At 34.8% G+C, this 16119-nt stretch overlaps 2 protein-coding genes across 2 annotated transcripts; both read right to left on the bottom strand.

Annotated features, from left to right (window-relative positions):
* Positions 1-2513: 2513 nt before the first annotated feature.
* LOC149250119 (UDP-glycosyltransferase 85A1-like) lies at positions 2514-4309 on the bottom strand. The gene is made up of 2 exons (XM_089456390.1): positions 3763-4309; positions 2514-3688 (listed from the first exon to the last, which is right to left on the bottom strand). Exons 1-2 carry the CDS (start codon positions 4259-4261, stop codon positions 2727-2729), a joined length of 1461 nt encoding a protein of 486 aa, XP_089312516.1. The 5' UTR covers positions 4262-4309; the 3' UTR covers positions 2514-2726.
* Positions 4310-14765: 10456 nt separating this feature from the next.
* Positions 14766-15266, bottom strand: LOC149250118 ((R)-mandelonitrile beta-glucosyltransferase-like). The gene has a single exon (XM_089453558.1). The coding sequence runs from the start codon at positions 15264-15266 to the stop codon at positions 14766-14768; it is 501 nt and encodes a 166-aa protein (XP_089309684.1).
* Between the last annotated feature and the right edge of the window lie 853 nt (positions 15267-16119).

Genomic DNA, 16119 nt, shown 5'->3' with positions numbered 1-16119 from the left:
TATTTCCACTATTGTTCCTTCTATAGTTTCCATGGTTACATTGCTCCATTTGGCCCATTTTTCTTTACCTTTCAAATTGGTACTCCTTCGCCATACAAACAATCCTTCTTCTCACCTCTCATATTTTTCTACCTTCTTTGAGAATTGACTTTGTTAAATTTTCCTCTTCATCTAGACCCAAAGATTCAAAAGTTCCTAATACAATTTTCAGTAGTCTTTGAGATTCTTGGATAGGATCCCCTTTTCATATCTACTTGGTCTGGATGAGATTACTAACCTTTCTCAATAACGATGCATGGCTTCCCTAATTTGATCTCCTAATTAAGACCCAATACCTTTATTAGATTTTGGTATTCTTCGCTTGGTTATGATAGAGTTAACTATTTTAAGGCTATTAACTCCTTAAGCCTTCTAACAACCTTACAGGATGAGAATCATTCTATGTATAGGGTTGTTAAATGTAGTTAGGTTTGCTCCAAACTCATGGCTTACTGCAACCAACTATATCCTTTCCCACCATCGATCTCAGTAGTCCAACCAATTCTTGGTCAAACACTGTAATCTCATCCTCTCTAGCCTTTATCTCTATTCCCTATGTTAGCTGTTTGCATGCCACTAAAACACACTTACCCTCTTCACAATCCAATAAAAATTATCACACACCTATTTATTAAAAAAAAAATACATTGGTAACTTGAAACTTTAATTTCTATAGATGTACTCAATTACAAACCATATAATCCCATAATGGCTCATTGCATCATGGATTTTGTCTCCATTTTACAAACCCACTGCATGTTGATATTGTGGACTGAGGAGCATATTTTTCTAGTTTTGATTCTTCTTTCTTGATCACATTCTAACTATTCAACAATCTTAGCCATGCAAATCCTTTGAAGTTTCTGCATGAGTTGAATGTGGATGATATTGCAATGACTTATGTGGTTTGCAACTTAGCATCTAGCACATAGATTGATATATTTGTCATTGGTAGATGTGATGTGATGGTGTGTGTACCAAACCATTTTTTGAGTAACTGATTCATTCAAATACAAATGAGTTGAATAACATGTTTGCCATGATTCCTGATCCCACTAATTAAGGAGACACCACTAAGGATGCCCATAATCACAGTGTGGCACATTTCATCTAGTTGTCATGATTATCCACCTTGACTATAGCCATTTCTCATCAGGTTGTAGCATCCTCCTTTTAACATTCTCTTAATTTGGTGAGGATGTCCACTCAAACTCAGTTTCAACCATAGTGAGCACCATAACATGTGCATCCATTTCTTGATGATGATTTTTTTTATAGGAAAGCACCTTGCTAATTCCCTTTGTTCACTGGTCATGGCTTTTGCCATGGGTTCCAACTCCTACAAACACTAAACATCATCCTGACATTTCCCAAAAGAAGTAAACTTGGAATTTTCCCTAAAGTAGCTATTTTAGCTCACTTCTGTGCATATTTGACCAAGCATTTACTACATAATGGACACAACTAGGGTTTCTTTGATCAACACGGATAACAAAAGTGCATTCAATTGTATTCAATGAAGGATAACATCCCCATATAATTCCTCATGTCATCAAGATTTTGTTGTGTGAGAAGTTACCATACTGAAAGAGCTTTTTCCTACTATAGAACATCATGTGTGGAGCAAGCAATGTTATGTCCACAATGAGGCCATCTATGGTGCAATCATTAACAAGCTTGCTTTTGCAAGTCAGTTTGATAGTGTCTGAAGATCTGCTTCAATTTTTGAAAAGGGAGCATTGCAAATGTTTTGATGCTCTCTTCTTTGACATCAAATATCTACACATAAAGGTAGCAATCATAATCAAGGGCTTAGAATACTCTTTGGGATGCATGCTTTCCAATATTGGCTTGCAATGTTGAGTTTTCACTTTGATTTTGAAATGGTTCATATGTTGTGCTTCATGGCTCCTAATATCTCCAGATTTTTGGTCTTTGAATGCTCTTAATAAAGTCCATTGTCAATGGGGCATTGGGCAAAGTTGATGTTGTATATTCACTACTGTTTAAGATGAACAAACAAATATGTTCCGCCAATTAAATCACAAATGGAAGACTGATGGAACATCTTTGTAGCTAAAGGAAGGACTTAGATCTCTTCGAGAACATGATTAAAGATGTTTTCCATCTAGACATTGTGCCTTTTAGCATACTAATTTCTTGTCTTAACAAGGAAACTATTGAAACATTAATTCCAATTGTTAGAAGCAAAAATATGATGTAACAAAGCTATTTAACATATTATTACTCTAAGATCATAGTTGCAGTTGTAGATTCTATATCTTGATCTCAGCTATGATACCAATTTGTTAGTAAGAGAGAGGAGACAAAACAAATAATTCACACACAAATCACACGTGCTGTTGCGCTTTTATTGATCACACAAAACTTTATTCTTACAATGAACCTCATAAAATGGTATTTAAACTTTACCAACTAGCGACTCCCCTAAAATATCTTGAGATGCACATACACTTAACTTAGTTAACTCACACTCTAAATATAGACTACACTTAACTCTTTATCTATCACTCAACTTGAGTCAACACTCAACACTCAGTGAATTGACTCTCTAAATTTAGCTAACTCCATATGCAAGAGTAATTACAATTTCTAACATATTATTACACTCACATGATAGTTGTTCCTAGAAGCGAATGCTACGCGTACTCACCAGCGTCAATCAATTACTTTTCTACGGTTTTCATTGCAGTAGCGAAGTTGCGGAAATTTGTGTCGGATGAACCATCTTCCTTAACTGCAGCAATCGCACTCTCCCTCAAGTTCATCACTCTTCTCTTCATCTCTGCACCTTCCTCGCCCGTCACTGCTCTCTCCACAGCCCTCTTAATCTCAGTCATGTCGATGATTGATGTTCCACTCTCAGTAGATGCAGTGTTTTCCTTAAGCAAAGACAAGCCAATTTTCCAGACATGGACTATATAACTTTGGTTCAGAAACTGATCTGCAAAATAAGGCCAGCATAACATGGGCACCCCCATGGTGATGCTCTCCAATGCTGAATTCCATCCACAATGTGTCAGAAAACAAGCAATGGAAGGATGAGAAAGCACCCTCAACTGCGGACACCACGCCACCAAACACCCCCGCTGGCTCCGTTGGATGCGATCCACGAACCCTGGAGGGAAGGCGGCCTCGCTACCTTGTACCAGATCAGGGCGCACAACCCAAAGAAATGGTCTCTCCGTGGCCTCCAACGCAAGTGCAAGTTGTTGGAACTGCGTCTCGCTTAACACTCTCAAGCTGCCAAATGAGACGTAGATCACAGACTGCCTGGACTGCTTATCCAACCAATCCAAGCATTCGCCATCTTCGGCCCAAAATCCCGTTGTCATTTCCAATCGGAGTCCTGAGTTCGAATTGAGAAGGGAAGAAGGAATCAAGGGACCTATTGGACAGACTGAACCTCCGTTCTCGACCACACTGCTGATGGCGGGGTCTTCAAGATGATGGAAGGAATTGCAGATGACCCAATCTATTTCCCGAATTCTCTCCATGTATCGATTTGTGATGTGGAAAAATAATTCATGTTGAGAGTCATTGAAACCTGCAGCCCAGGGAAGATGTGCAGAGCAGAGAGGCGGCATGGAGGGGAGGTATTTCACCATTTTAAAGTCCTTTGGAACCCCTGTAGAGGCCTCAATTAATAAATACAATTTTGGCAATCAATTCATACAACATAATAATTAACTGTAAGCATACCGTTTGAGGGAATGATTTGGGATGAAACAAGGGATGGAATATTAAAGAACAGTGCATAGGCAGCAGTAAGAGATGTCCAGAGAGCGGCCCTTGGAATGTGGTGGCGTTGAGCAATCTCTAGTGCCTGTGACGCTATAACGTCTACTACCAGGCAGACACTCGAATCATTATCCCCCTCTTTGATTTGTTGAATGAGGTTGTCAACAAACGGGATAATCACGTTTTCTATGACATCACATAGCTTGGCAATGTCGGTGCGAGTATCATTGGAAGGAAGGCCATCGGGGACGACCACAGAGCGGATCATCATGTGTTTACTCAAACTGGTTTTGTTAGCCTCTGCTATACGAGAATGGTTGTAATCTGTATTCACAAAACTGATAAAGAATCCCTCGTCCACAAGCTTCAGGGCCACCTGCATCATGGGATTTATGTGGCCTTGCGCAGGAAAAGGAACGAGAACCGCATGGTGTCGCTGCTTGCTGCAACTGATATCCATTATTGCTTCCTTTCTCAATGCCTCGGTCTCTAACACAACACTCTCTTTGCCCTGAATTTTCACAAAGTTTGAAGAAGTGAAGCCCTAGTCGTCCAGCTTTCTATGGTTGGAAAGAATAATAAAAATCATTATTGGAATAACGTGGCTGATGTGATTAAGAAATTATTATACAGTTTACGGGCTTCATGACTTTATTTTTTAAAAACACGTTAGCAAACTTTTGTCATTATTGGAATAACGTGGCTGATGTGATTAAGAAATTATTATACAGTTTACGAGCTTCATGACTTTATTTTTTAAATTTAAATATGCTGCTCTTTGAAAACTCATTTCGAAGCAGAAGGGATCTGTCTCAGTATCTACCATTCCTCACCAGCAGTCGTTTCAAAGAAAACCAAAGGAAATATAAGTCTCAGTATCTACCATTCCTCACAAGCAGTCGTTTCAAAGAAAACCAAAGGAAATATAATAATATCATATAACTTTGGGAGAATACCAAAATGAATATAACCAGTATTTAATCCTTCAAACTTAGTTAAATTAGAGTAGAAATCAATAAAAATTAAAAAATTAAAATTTTTAAAATATTATAATTAGATTAATTTTAAATTGTAATTAAATATATTATTAAATTTTATACATTAACATTATTTGTATTGTAATATAGAAGTAATTATTAATAATTTACTTTTGGTTTTTTTATAGTTTGTGAATATGGTCTTATGAAAATCTTATGATTAGATTTGGGTATAGAAGTCCTATCATAAATTTATCTTATACTTTAGTTTTAAATATGAGATATTTTATATTTATTCTTATTACAAACATCTTATTATTTTGAATATCATTCATTCATTAATAGTCTAAGATCTACCATATGTGGTTAAGTTTGCACAAAAACCTAAGTGATGCCCCTCTACTCCTTAAAAGATAATATAAAATAAAAATTTATCTCACATACTATTAATAATTTTTTTTAAATTACATATGTGATTTTAAATAATATATTTTTATTAGATTATATTAATCATTATCCATTTTTATAAATAGAAATAAACAATGATTATACTCATTAGTAATAATATTATCACTTTCCGGCAAAAAAATTGTAATAGGAAAAAATATAAAATTATAATAATTTTTTAGCTTTCTCAAAAAATCCTAAAATGAACATAATATAAAATTTTAGTATTGCTAAATTATTTGGTAATAAGAATATAACATAAAATTTCAATAATATTATCACCTTTCTAAAAAAAATTATAAAACAAACATAATATACATTCTCAATACTACTAAACTAGCAATTGCAATAGATGTTGCAAAAGAAACCCTGTAAGGCATAAATTTGAGAAAAATCATGACAATTAAAAGTATTCTTTTATTCCACATGATATTTTGGGAAATTGACTATGTATTTGACACATCACGGACTTATAAATAAACGCAAAAGACTTTTAATGCTTAAAAAAAGACATTATTTAGAAAAATAGAAAAATGTTACTAAATAGATTGGCTATTTATTTAACTAGACACGAACCTATAAATAAATGCAAAAGACTTTTAATACCTCAAAAAGAAGAGTTTATTGAAAAAACATGAATAACGTTGCTAAATGCAAACTCTAAATAAAGCCACATAAGAAACTTGCTTGGAAATTTGAAGGTCACACAATTCATTTTATGTAGTTAGAAAATATCTGGTGATTGTTCCAACCACGAGAATCAAGAATTAGGATTTTAATTTGGGTCACACTTACGCCAAGATAGAGAAATAAGTTTCTTATAATTTTTATTAAATATTTTTTTATATCGTTGAATCTCATTCATAATTATAGATGGAATCACATTCATTATTAGAGCTGGAATTTCTATGGCGGTTAATATTTCTCTAAAGATAACATAAATATCTTCTAATTTTTTAGTGACAAAAGAAATAAGTTTTTTATAATTTTTATTAAATCATTCAGTGTGGAAAAAATTACCCAATTGCAAGATAATTTTTTCTATATGTTGAATCTCATTCATAATTATAGATGAAATGGAATTTATTAGGAATCATAATTATAGATGAATGACATTCATGGTTAGAAATAAAATTTCTATTAAAGTCAATATTTTTCAAGGATAACAGTGAATCTCTTCTAATCTTTTAGTGCCAAAATTTAATTTGCTCGAAGGCAAATTTCTCTTATATTTCTTTAAGATAAAGCTGTAACAAATTGCTCCTATATTTCTTTGAAGATAAAGCAGTAACAAATTTCTCCTCTATTTCTCCTCTATTATGTATAATTATTGAATGCCATTTAGAGTTACATCTGGAATTTGGGTTACAATTAATATTTCTTAAAGGATGAAGGTAGATCTCATTGTAGTTTTTGTTTTTTTTGTTATTTAGTTAGATTGAGTTTTATGTGTGATTTAAAAAGTAGAAAGGAACAAAAGGTAAAGAATAGGAAAGGATTGACTTAATAAAAATGATTTTATGTGTGATTTGGAAAGTACAAAGGAACAAAAGGTAAAGGATAGTTAACGTCTTCAACGACAACTCTGTGATGATGAAGTCAAACTCGTTATTTGAATGAGACGCTGAATGCGCGGAAAATTCGTTGCATTAATTTAAGTTACTGAGTTTAAGACAAATAGATCACCCAAAGCATATGCCATTTGTCGCACTGTGCACTCATTTAATAAATATCATGTAACTTTTAATCAAGCAAAACACTTCTGCTACGTCGCTACGTCGCTAATAAGGACCACATATTCCAGCACACATCATAATAAGGACCACATAATTGGGAATTATTATCGGATAAGATATATGAATAACAAATTTAATAATATTGTGTGGCTCTATCCATAATTATATAATTTTAAATAAAAATGGTAAAAAGATTCTGAAAATAATAAATATATTATTATTGTTATTATTCGAAAAGATTGATGAGGAAAATTATTTATTATTCGAAAAGATTGATGAGGTTTTAGTTGATTATTTTTTTTATTATTATTTATGTTATTGTTTTTGTTTTAGTTATAAAAGTTTTATTAATTAAATTAATTTTTTTATTTAGGGTTTGTTCATAACTATCTTCTAAGTTATAATTGGTTAAATTTAAAATTAAGTTTTGTAAATAAAATATTTTGAGAGTAGGCATAGTCAAAATTTGTCTTTAAAATTTTAACACTTAGTCAATATTCTTCAATACTTAGCTATTCAAAATAATGCAAGAATATTGACATTTAACAAAGTAAAGGGACCACACTATAAAAGTACATGGGTGGCACCCAATGCGGATGCCTTAATTATTAATATAAAAAATGTTACAGGAATACAACAAGAAATTTGTACCACTATCTATGATTTGTAAATGTACAATACCTAACTACCTACATTTTGTAAATGTACAATACCTAACTACCTATTGCCACAATACTTGCACATTCTAACTCTTGAAGCATCCATGAAACAACCTCCTATAGTTCCCTTTCCTCACTAATAGCTCAATCTCAGTCCAGCATTGCCATGTCTTAAACACTTGCCAAGTTGTCGAATTCCATTGTATAGAGTCCCTAAGATTTTGCCAACATTTGGGTTGTTCATTATATTAAAATCCATACTTAGCACCTCAATACTCCATATCCACTTGATGAATGATGACTCTATTGTAAATTAGTGCCTTTGCACTTACTTGCATCCTCTTTATAGGTGGAATATGCCTTGTTTTTTCCTTCTTTTTAGGTGTCTTTCATTCTGCCAAAGGTCGTAGTGGACCAAAACATTCAATAAATTCCACTAACATAGTCTGCATTGGATCATGTATTACTATCCAACATTTCCCAGTCTCATGCATCCAACAACTCCAACAATCCCACTTAAGCAATGTCGAAAGCATTCATACTATATGAATGAACCTTCCACCCTCTTCTTTTTTACTCTAATATCTTGAATTCCTTGCTTGCTCAAGCAATCATCCACCACTTTGGCCACTACTATCATTATCAAGTCCATTATTTCTTCAAGCCTAGCAAACTTATGTTCCTACGCCATCATTGAACCACTATCCATGGAAGGATGCACAAGAATCCCTCTTAAAGTTCCATGTATTGATATTCCATCAAGTCTAAAATATTTGAGTCCTCTTGGTATGGATCCCAAGGAAGAGAAACATTAGAGAATCGGGGGATATTAGTGTTGCCCAACATTAGAGTGGTAAATAAGTAGTTAGATTTTAATATTAAATAAAGAGGATGACATGTCAAATTTAATCATTTCCATTTTGAAATTTATATAAAAGAATGTTCTTACTATGCAAGAAACTTATACTCGATTTAATATAATATTTGGTTTTGCATTCTCCTCATTTATACATAACTTGGTATTAGAGCAATGTTCTTATAAGAAATTTTAGATCTTTATAGTCTACTAGCTTTTGCAATCACCATAAGGAATTTGTTCCCTTATTCTATAGACTTTCATAGCCTACTAGGTACCATGTTACCAGAAGTGACAAACAAGAAACGAAACGAGAAATGACAAGAAGACATGAAACAAAGTTTAGAGGTTTCACATTCAAGAAACAAGGAGAAAGAAAACACCAAGAAAAATATGAAAACATTAAACAAAGCATTCATCATCAACACTCATTATTTACATAGGTGAAATTGTAATGATCACATTTAACCATAATGGAAAAGTAAAGGAAAAGAATATAATGTTTCATTTGCTATCACATTTAGCCCGAACCTTAACACTATCAAACCTCAACCTTATTTAATTTATAAATAGAAGGATAAACACTAAATTTAGGTGCATACAATATGCACTTGTAAATTGTTTTCTTTTGTCATGATAACACATAAAAGGCCACAAATTAAATAAAGTATGAAGGTATATATTGGGAGGGGCACCAAATTCAAGTTGTGGCCAATATTATTTTGTGAGTGGAAATAAAAAATCAAGGTGGGCGACCCAACTCTATATCTTCATAGAAGAATCATACCAAAATCATTTGATTAAACAAGAAAAAATGTAAAAAAATAAACAAGTAGCTCCATCGATACTCATCGCATGATCATACAAAGGATTTATCTAAAGAGGGGGTTTGATGCAAGATTTAAAAATTTCATCAACAAAAATTGTTCAGTAGATGCATGTGCTTTCCTAAGTCAAACATTTGACCGAGAATTTGAAATAACTCTTCCCCTCACATATAGAATGTGGACTCATCAAAGTTAGAAAATGTGTGAAAAACTACTCCACACCCTAAAAATTTCATGACCAAAGAATTACAACCAAATTTCTAATTGAGAGGCCGAACAACAAAATCCTTTGGGTGTCAGTGAGCACATAATAAATACCTTGATAATGCTTCAATGAAATAATATCCTTATCTGCTTGACCACCCTACTATGTGCCTCCAAATCCTCTATGAGTCCGCTCTATGTGAATCATCCTATGTGAGTCGAGTATGCACTCTAGTCTCTCGCTTGGAAACCACTATAACAAAATTCCACAATAAATTCATCTACTGTTTAATTGTTGTTTACTAAAACTGCCAATGAAAACTTATTAATATACAAACTAAACTTATTAAATTTACATGCCATTTAAAAATGGAATCAATTGGAGAGATGAGAGAAATGAGCTCCTTTAAGGAGGAACTAAATCATGTTTCCGAAAAAAACTATTTTAAGAAGCCATCTGTTTCTGGAGAAACTAGTTTTGCAGATTGAGAAATGAAAACGATCGAAGAAAACACAGTTTTCCATTTTGCTCCTTTTTCTAGATGTTTTCCTTTAGAAACAAAGGCTCCCAATTTTTTTCTGGTAACATAGACTAGGTATATGCTCATCTCTATATAAATAGGCTTGCATAACCACCATAGGAATATGCTACCCTCTCTCACTATATAGTAGGATTTTGTAGCGTAAAATTAATCCACTCCCTCTCTATATAATAGGCTTTGATAGCCTAACATAAATCCACTCCCTCACTATAAGATATGATTCCATAGCCTTTTAGAGGAGATCCTTTCCCACTATATTAAATTTCCATAACCTAGACAAATAAGAGGTATCATCTCCTTTAAGTCCCTAATCGGGGTGGAGACACGGGATCTGTGCAGAGAACCCCTGACCGGGGTGGAGAGAAGGACGCAATGCGGTGAAATGATGATAGTCAGGGAGTGGAAGATCAAGCCACCCCCCAAACCAATCATCCTTCGGTATGCAAAACCGGTATGCAGATGGGTTGATAACTCAAGGTGTGGAGGAGATAGAATAATGATGAGGGCAGGGGTAAAGGATGGCGGCGTTTGGGCAGTGAAACATAGGATAGGTGTCGATAAATCCCGAGGAGCAGACGAAGGCAAAGATCAGAGGTGCAGAGAAGAGTTGAAAGCGGAGAGAAACTGTCAAAAGACCCCTGGTATCCGCTGCAGAGGCAGGAAGGAAGCAATGGCGGACAGAAGAAGGAGGGTAAGGGACAATACCGAAATGGAAGGAAGCCAGAAAAGCCAGGATAGAAAGAATCAGGGTGGTCCGAATGGTAGTGAGCAAGATAAGCAGGGCACGAAGATGCGTGGAAGCCCCATGGAGACCGAAATTCATATGCATGCAAAAGGAAGAGCGGTGAGGGCTAACGAGTCTGAGGAGGAGCAGTTGGAGGAGGGAGAAATACGTGAAGAAGGTGAAAAGGAGTTAGGCAGGAAACAGCCAGAGAGAAAAGCGACGTTTGAGGTTGGTCAGGGGAGCCAGAGCACCAGCAGGGGAAGACCCTCCCGAAGAGGCAAAGGCGGAAGACGCAGGGGTAGGGGAAAAGTTTGGCATGCGGATGCAGAAGAAGCAGAGGTGCCACCTTCAAACCAGCAGAAAAGAGGAAGAAGAACGTCGGAGCAGATGGCTCAGGAAGCAGAGAAGGCATATAACGACGGGACACATGCAGACATTAGAAGAATTATCCAGGAGCTGGAAAACAACGTCTTGCAGGAACCCTCAGACCCCGAAATGGAAGATTGGAACAGACTCTTACCAGACCCAGGACATACAAGGGGTCGCTTATCCCTGTATAAACAAGCTCTGCACTTTTATTGGGTAATGAAACGGTTATTAGCTAAAGCCATGGAGCAGGTGGCTGAAGAGATGACTGAAATAGCTCAAGGCATTCCAAACCTGAGAAAGGAGATGGACAATATTCAACTAACTCTTCTGAGGCAAGACAACAGATTAAAGGAAATTCAAATTATGCTGAAGAAGATCGTGAATGAGCAGCGCGAGGAGGAGATCAAGCTGGAGCCCATGGTAGATTAAACTTTTTTGTTCTGTTTCCAAATGAATATTATGGTAGACACTAGGAGAATCAGATTTTTTGAAAAACTGTTGAACTGTTATAGCGGATAGGACTATAGAGTTGTCGGTTGGTAGAGTAAGAAATACGACATAGCCATATGCTGTGGTTGACAATTTGAGATTTTGGGGCCCAAAAGACCCGGTTTCCCTTCGGGGTGGGTTGAGGACACCTTCTGCTTGTACATATTAATCTTAGTTGCATATAATAGAAAAGGACTCACAATAGCTTACCAAAAAAAAAAGAGGTATCATCTCCTTTAAGATGGTTTCATTCAATAGACACATACAACAACACCTTTTCAACTACAAAATTGGTTTTTGGGGCTTGAAATTAAGTCAATTACAAATTTTGAGAATGTTTCAAAATTTGACAAATAGGAGTGAGGTCAATTGTTTGACATTGCTTTGTTTACTAGATTTCAAGATATTATAAAAATTTGCAATCGAGATAACGATGACCATTTTTAGGTACTCACATATTACTCTCTTTATATTTTTCTCTGTCATATTTACATTGCTCCATTTGGCCCATTTTTCTTTACCTTTAAAATTGGTACTCCTTCGCCATACAATGTGCCATACAAACAATCCTTCTTCTCACCTCTCATCTTTTTCTACCTTCTTTGAGAATTGACTTTGTTAAAATTTCCCCTTCATCCACACCCAAAGATTCAAAGGTTCCTAATACAATTTTCAGTAGTATTTGAAATTCTTGGATAGGATCCCCTTTTTATATCTACTTGGTCTTAATGAGATTACTAACCTTTCTCAATAATGATGCATGGCTTCCCTAATTTGGTCTCCTAATTAAGACCCCATACCTTTATTAGATTTTGGTATGCTTCGCTTGGTTATGATAGAGTCAACTATTTTAAGGCTATTAACTCCTTAAGCCTTCTAACCACCTTACAAGATGAGAATCATTCTATGTATAGGGTTGTTAAATGTAGTTAGGTTGGCTCCAAACTCATGGCTTACTGCATCCAAGTATATCCTTTCCCACCATCGATCTCAGTAATCCAACCAATGCTTGGTCAAACACTGCAATATCATCCTCTCTAGCCTTTATCTATATTCCCTATGTTAGCTATTTGCATGCCACTAAAACACACTTACCCTCTTCACAGTCCAATAAACATTATCACACACCTATTTCTTCAAAAGAAATTACATTGGGAACCTAAACCTTTAATTTCTATATATGTACTCAATTATAAACCATATAATCCCATAATGACTCATTGCATCATGTGTTTTATCTCCATTTTACAAACCCATTGCATGTTGATATTGTGGACTGACAAGCATATTTTTCTAGTTTTGATCCTTCTTTCTTGATTACATTCTAACTATTGAACAATCTTAGCCATGCAAATCCTTTGAAGGTTCTACATGAGTTGGATGTGGATGATATTGCAATGAATTATATGGTTTGCAACTTAGCATCTGGCACATAGATTGATATATTTGTCATTGGTAGATGTGATGTGATGGTGTGTGTACCGAACCATTTTTTGAGTAACCAATTCATTCAAATACAAATGAGTTGAATAACATGTCTGCTATGATTCTTGATTCTTGATCCCACTAATTAAGTAGACACCACTAAGGATGCCCATAATCACAGTGTGGCACATTTCATCTAGTTGACATGATTACTGTGAGTATGCCGCTCTACACACATACCACCTTGACTGTAGCCATTTCTCATCGGGCTGTAGCATCCCCCTTTTAACATTCTCTTAATTTGGTGAGGATGTCCACTCAAATTCAGTTTCGACCATAGTAAGCACCATAACATGTGCATCCATTTCTTGATGATGATTTTTTTATTATAGGAAAGCACCTTGCCGATTCCCTTTGTTCACTGGTCATGGTTTTTACCACGGGTTCCAACTCCTACAAACACTAAACATCATCTCGACTTTTCCCAAAAGTAGTAAACTTGGAATTTTCCCTAAAGTAGCTATTGTAGCTCACTTCTACACATATTTGACCAAGCATTTACTACATAATGGAGACAACTAGGGTTTCTTTGATCAACATGGATAACCAAAGTGCATTCAATGGTATTCAATGAAGGATAACATCACCATATAATTCCTTCATGTCGTCAAGATTTTGTTGTGTGAGAAGTTACCATACCGAAAGAGCTTTTTCCTACTATAGAACATCATATGTGGAGCAAGCAATGTTATGTGCACAATGAGGCCATCTATGGTGCAATCATTAACAAGCTTGCTTTTGCAAGTCAGTTTGATAGTGTCTGAAGATCTTCTTGAATGTATGAAAAGGGAACATTGCAAATGTTTTGATGCTCTCTTCTTTGACATCAAATATCTACACATAAAGGTAGCAATCATAATCAATGGCTTAGAATACTCTTTGGGATGCATGCTTTCCAATATTGGCCTCCAATGTTGAGTTTTCACTTTTATTTTCCAATGGGTCATATGTTGTACTTTATGGCTACTAAGATCTCCAGATTTCTGGTCTATGAATGCTCTTAATAAAGTTCATTGTCAACAGAGCGTTGGGCAAAGTGGATGTTGTATATTCACTATGGTTTAAGATGAAAAAAAAAATATGTTCCACCAATTAAATCACAAATGGAACACTGATGGAGCTTCTTTGTAGCTAAAGGAAGGAGGACTTAGATCTCTTTGAGAACATGATTAAAGGTGTTTTCTATCTAGTCATTGTGCCTTTTAGCATACTAATTTCTGGTCTTAACAAGGAGACTATTGAAACATTAATTCCAATTGTTAGAAGCAAAATTATAATGTAACAAAGCTATTCAACATAATATTACACTAAGATCGTAGTTGGAATTGTAGATTCTATATCTTGATTTCTGCTATGATACCAATTTGTTGGTAAGAGAGCTCCGATACCAACTTGTTGGTAAGACAGAAGAGACAAAACAAATAATTCACTTTATGTTGAGAGTCATTGAAACCTGCAGCGCATGGAAGATGTGCAAAGCAGAGAGGCGGCATGGAGGGGAGGTATTTCACCATTTTAAAGTCCTTTGGAACTCCTGCAGAGGCCTCAATTAATAAATACAATTTTGGCAATCAATTCATACAACATAATAATTAACTGTAAGCATACCGTTTGAGGGAATGATTTGGGATGAAACAAGGGATGGAATATTAAAAAACAGTGCATAGGTAGCAGTAAGAGATGTCCAGAGAGCCGGCCCTTGGAATGTGGTGGCGTTGAGCAATCTCTGGTGCCTGTGACGCTATAACGTCTACTACCAGGCAGACACTTGAATCATTATCCCCCTCTTTGATTTGGTGAATGAGGTTGTCAAGAAACGGGACAATCACGTTTTCTGTGACATCACATAGCTTGGCAATGTTGGTGGGAGTATCATTGGAAGGAAGGCCATCGGGGACGACCACAGAGCGGATCATCGTGTGGTTACTCAAACTGGTTTTGTTAGCCTCTGCTATGCGAGAATGGTTGTAGTCTGTATTCACAAAACTGATAAAAGCTTCAGGGCCACCTGCATCAGGGCCAGGAACGAGAACCGCATGGTGTCGCTGTTTTCTCAATGCCTCTCTCTCTAACACAACACTTTCTTTGCCCTTAATTTTCACAAAGTTTGAAGAAATGAAGCCGTAGTCGTCCAGAATAATAAAAATCATTTAGAGATACCCTCTCGCGACGCACTCAAAACTTTGGTCATTATTGGAATGAACGTGGTTGATGTGATTAAGAAATTATTATACAGTTTACGGGCTTCATGACTTTATTTTTAAAATTTAAATATGCTGCCCTTTCAATACTTATACTGCTCTTTGGAAACTCATTTCAAAGCAGAAGGGATCTGTATCTACCATTCCTCACAGGCAGTCGTTTCAAAGAAAACGAAAGGAAATATAACAATATCAAATAACTTTGTGAAAATACCAAAAACGAATATAACCAGTATTTAAGCTTTGAAACTTAGTTAAAATATAGTTAAATTAGAGTAGAAATCAATAAAAGTATAAAAATTAAATTTTTAAAATATAAAAATTAAAATTATTAAAATGTTAAAATTAGATTAATTTTAAATTGTAATTAAATGTAATATTAAATTTTGTAAATTAATTTTATTTTTATAGCAATATAGAAATAACCATTAATAGTTTATTTTTGGTTTTTTTTTATAGTGTGTGAACATGGTCTTAAGAAAATCTTATTATTAGATCTGTGTATAGAGGTCCTATCATAAATTTATATTATGCTTTAATTTGTGAATATGAGAAATTTTATATTTATTCTTATTAATAGTCTAAGATCTACCATATGTGGTTAAGTTTGCACTAGAGCCTAAGTGATGCTTCTCTACCCCTTAAAAATATAATATAAAATAAAAATTTATCTCTCACATAACATTAATAAATTGTTTTAAATTACATATGTGATGTTAAATAGTATATTTTTTATTAACTTATATTAATCATTAACCATTTTTATAAATAAAAATATATAGTGATTATATTCATTAGTAAT

This window comes from Pinus tabuliformis, chromosome 7, assembly GCF_031772625.1.
Source record: "Pinus tabuliformis cultivar Carrire ecotype Pingquan chromosome 7, CPIR1, whole genome shotgun sequence".
NCBI classification, from domain to species: Eukaryota; Viridiplantae; Streptophyta; class Pinopsida; order Pinales; family Pinaceae; genus Pinus; species Pinus tabuliformis.
The sequence above is the reverse complement of the archived record's forward strand: the minus strand, read 5'-3'. Positions and strand labels throughout refer to the sequence as shown.

Bases quoted from the DNA above. Each gene is read 5' to 3' on its own strand.
- LOC149250119 (XM_089456390.1), bottom strand. From the start codon at position 4,261: ATGGATATCAGTTGCAGCAAGCAGCGACACCATGCGGTTCTCGTTCCT. The intron at 3,689-3,762 runs GTATGCTTACAG...AGGCCTCTACAG, and splicing joins CCAAATCATTCCCTCAAACG to GGGTTCCAAAGGACTTTAAA.
- LOC149250118 (XM_089453558.1), bottom strand. From the start codon at position 15,266: ATGATTTTTATTATTCTGGACGACTACGGCTTCATTTCTTCAAACTTT.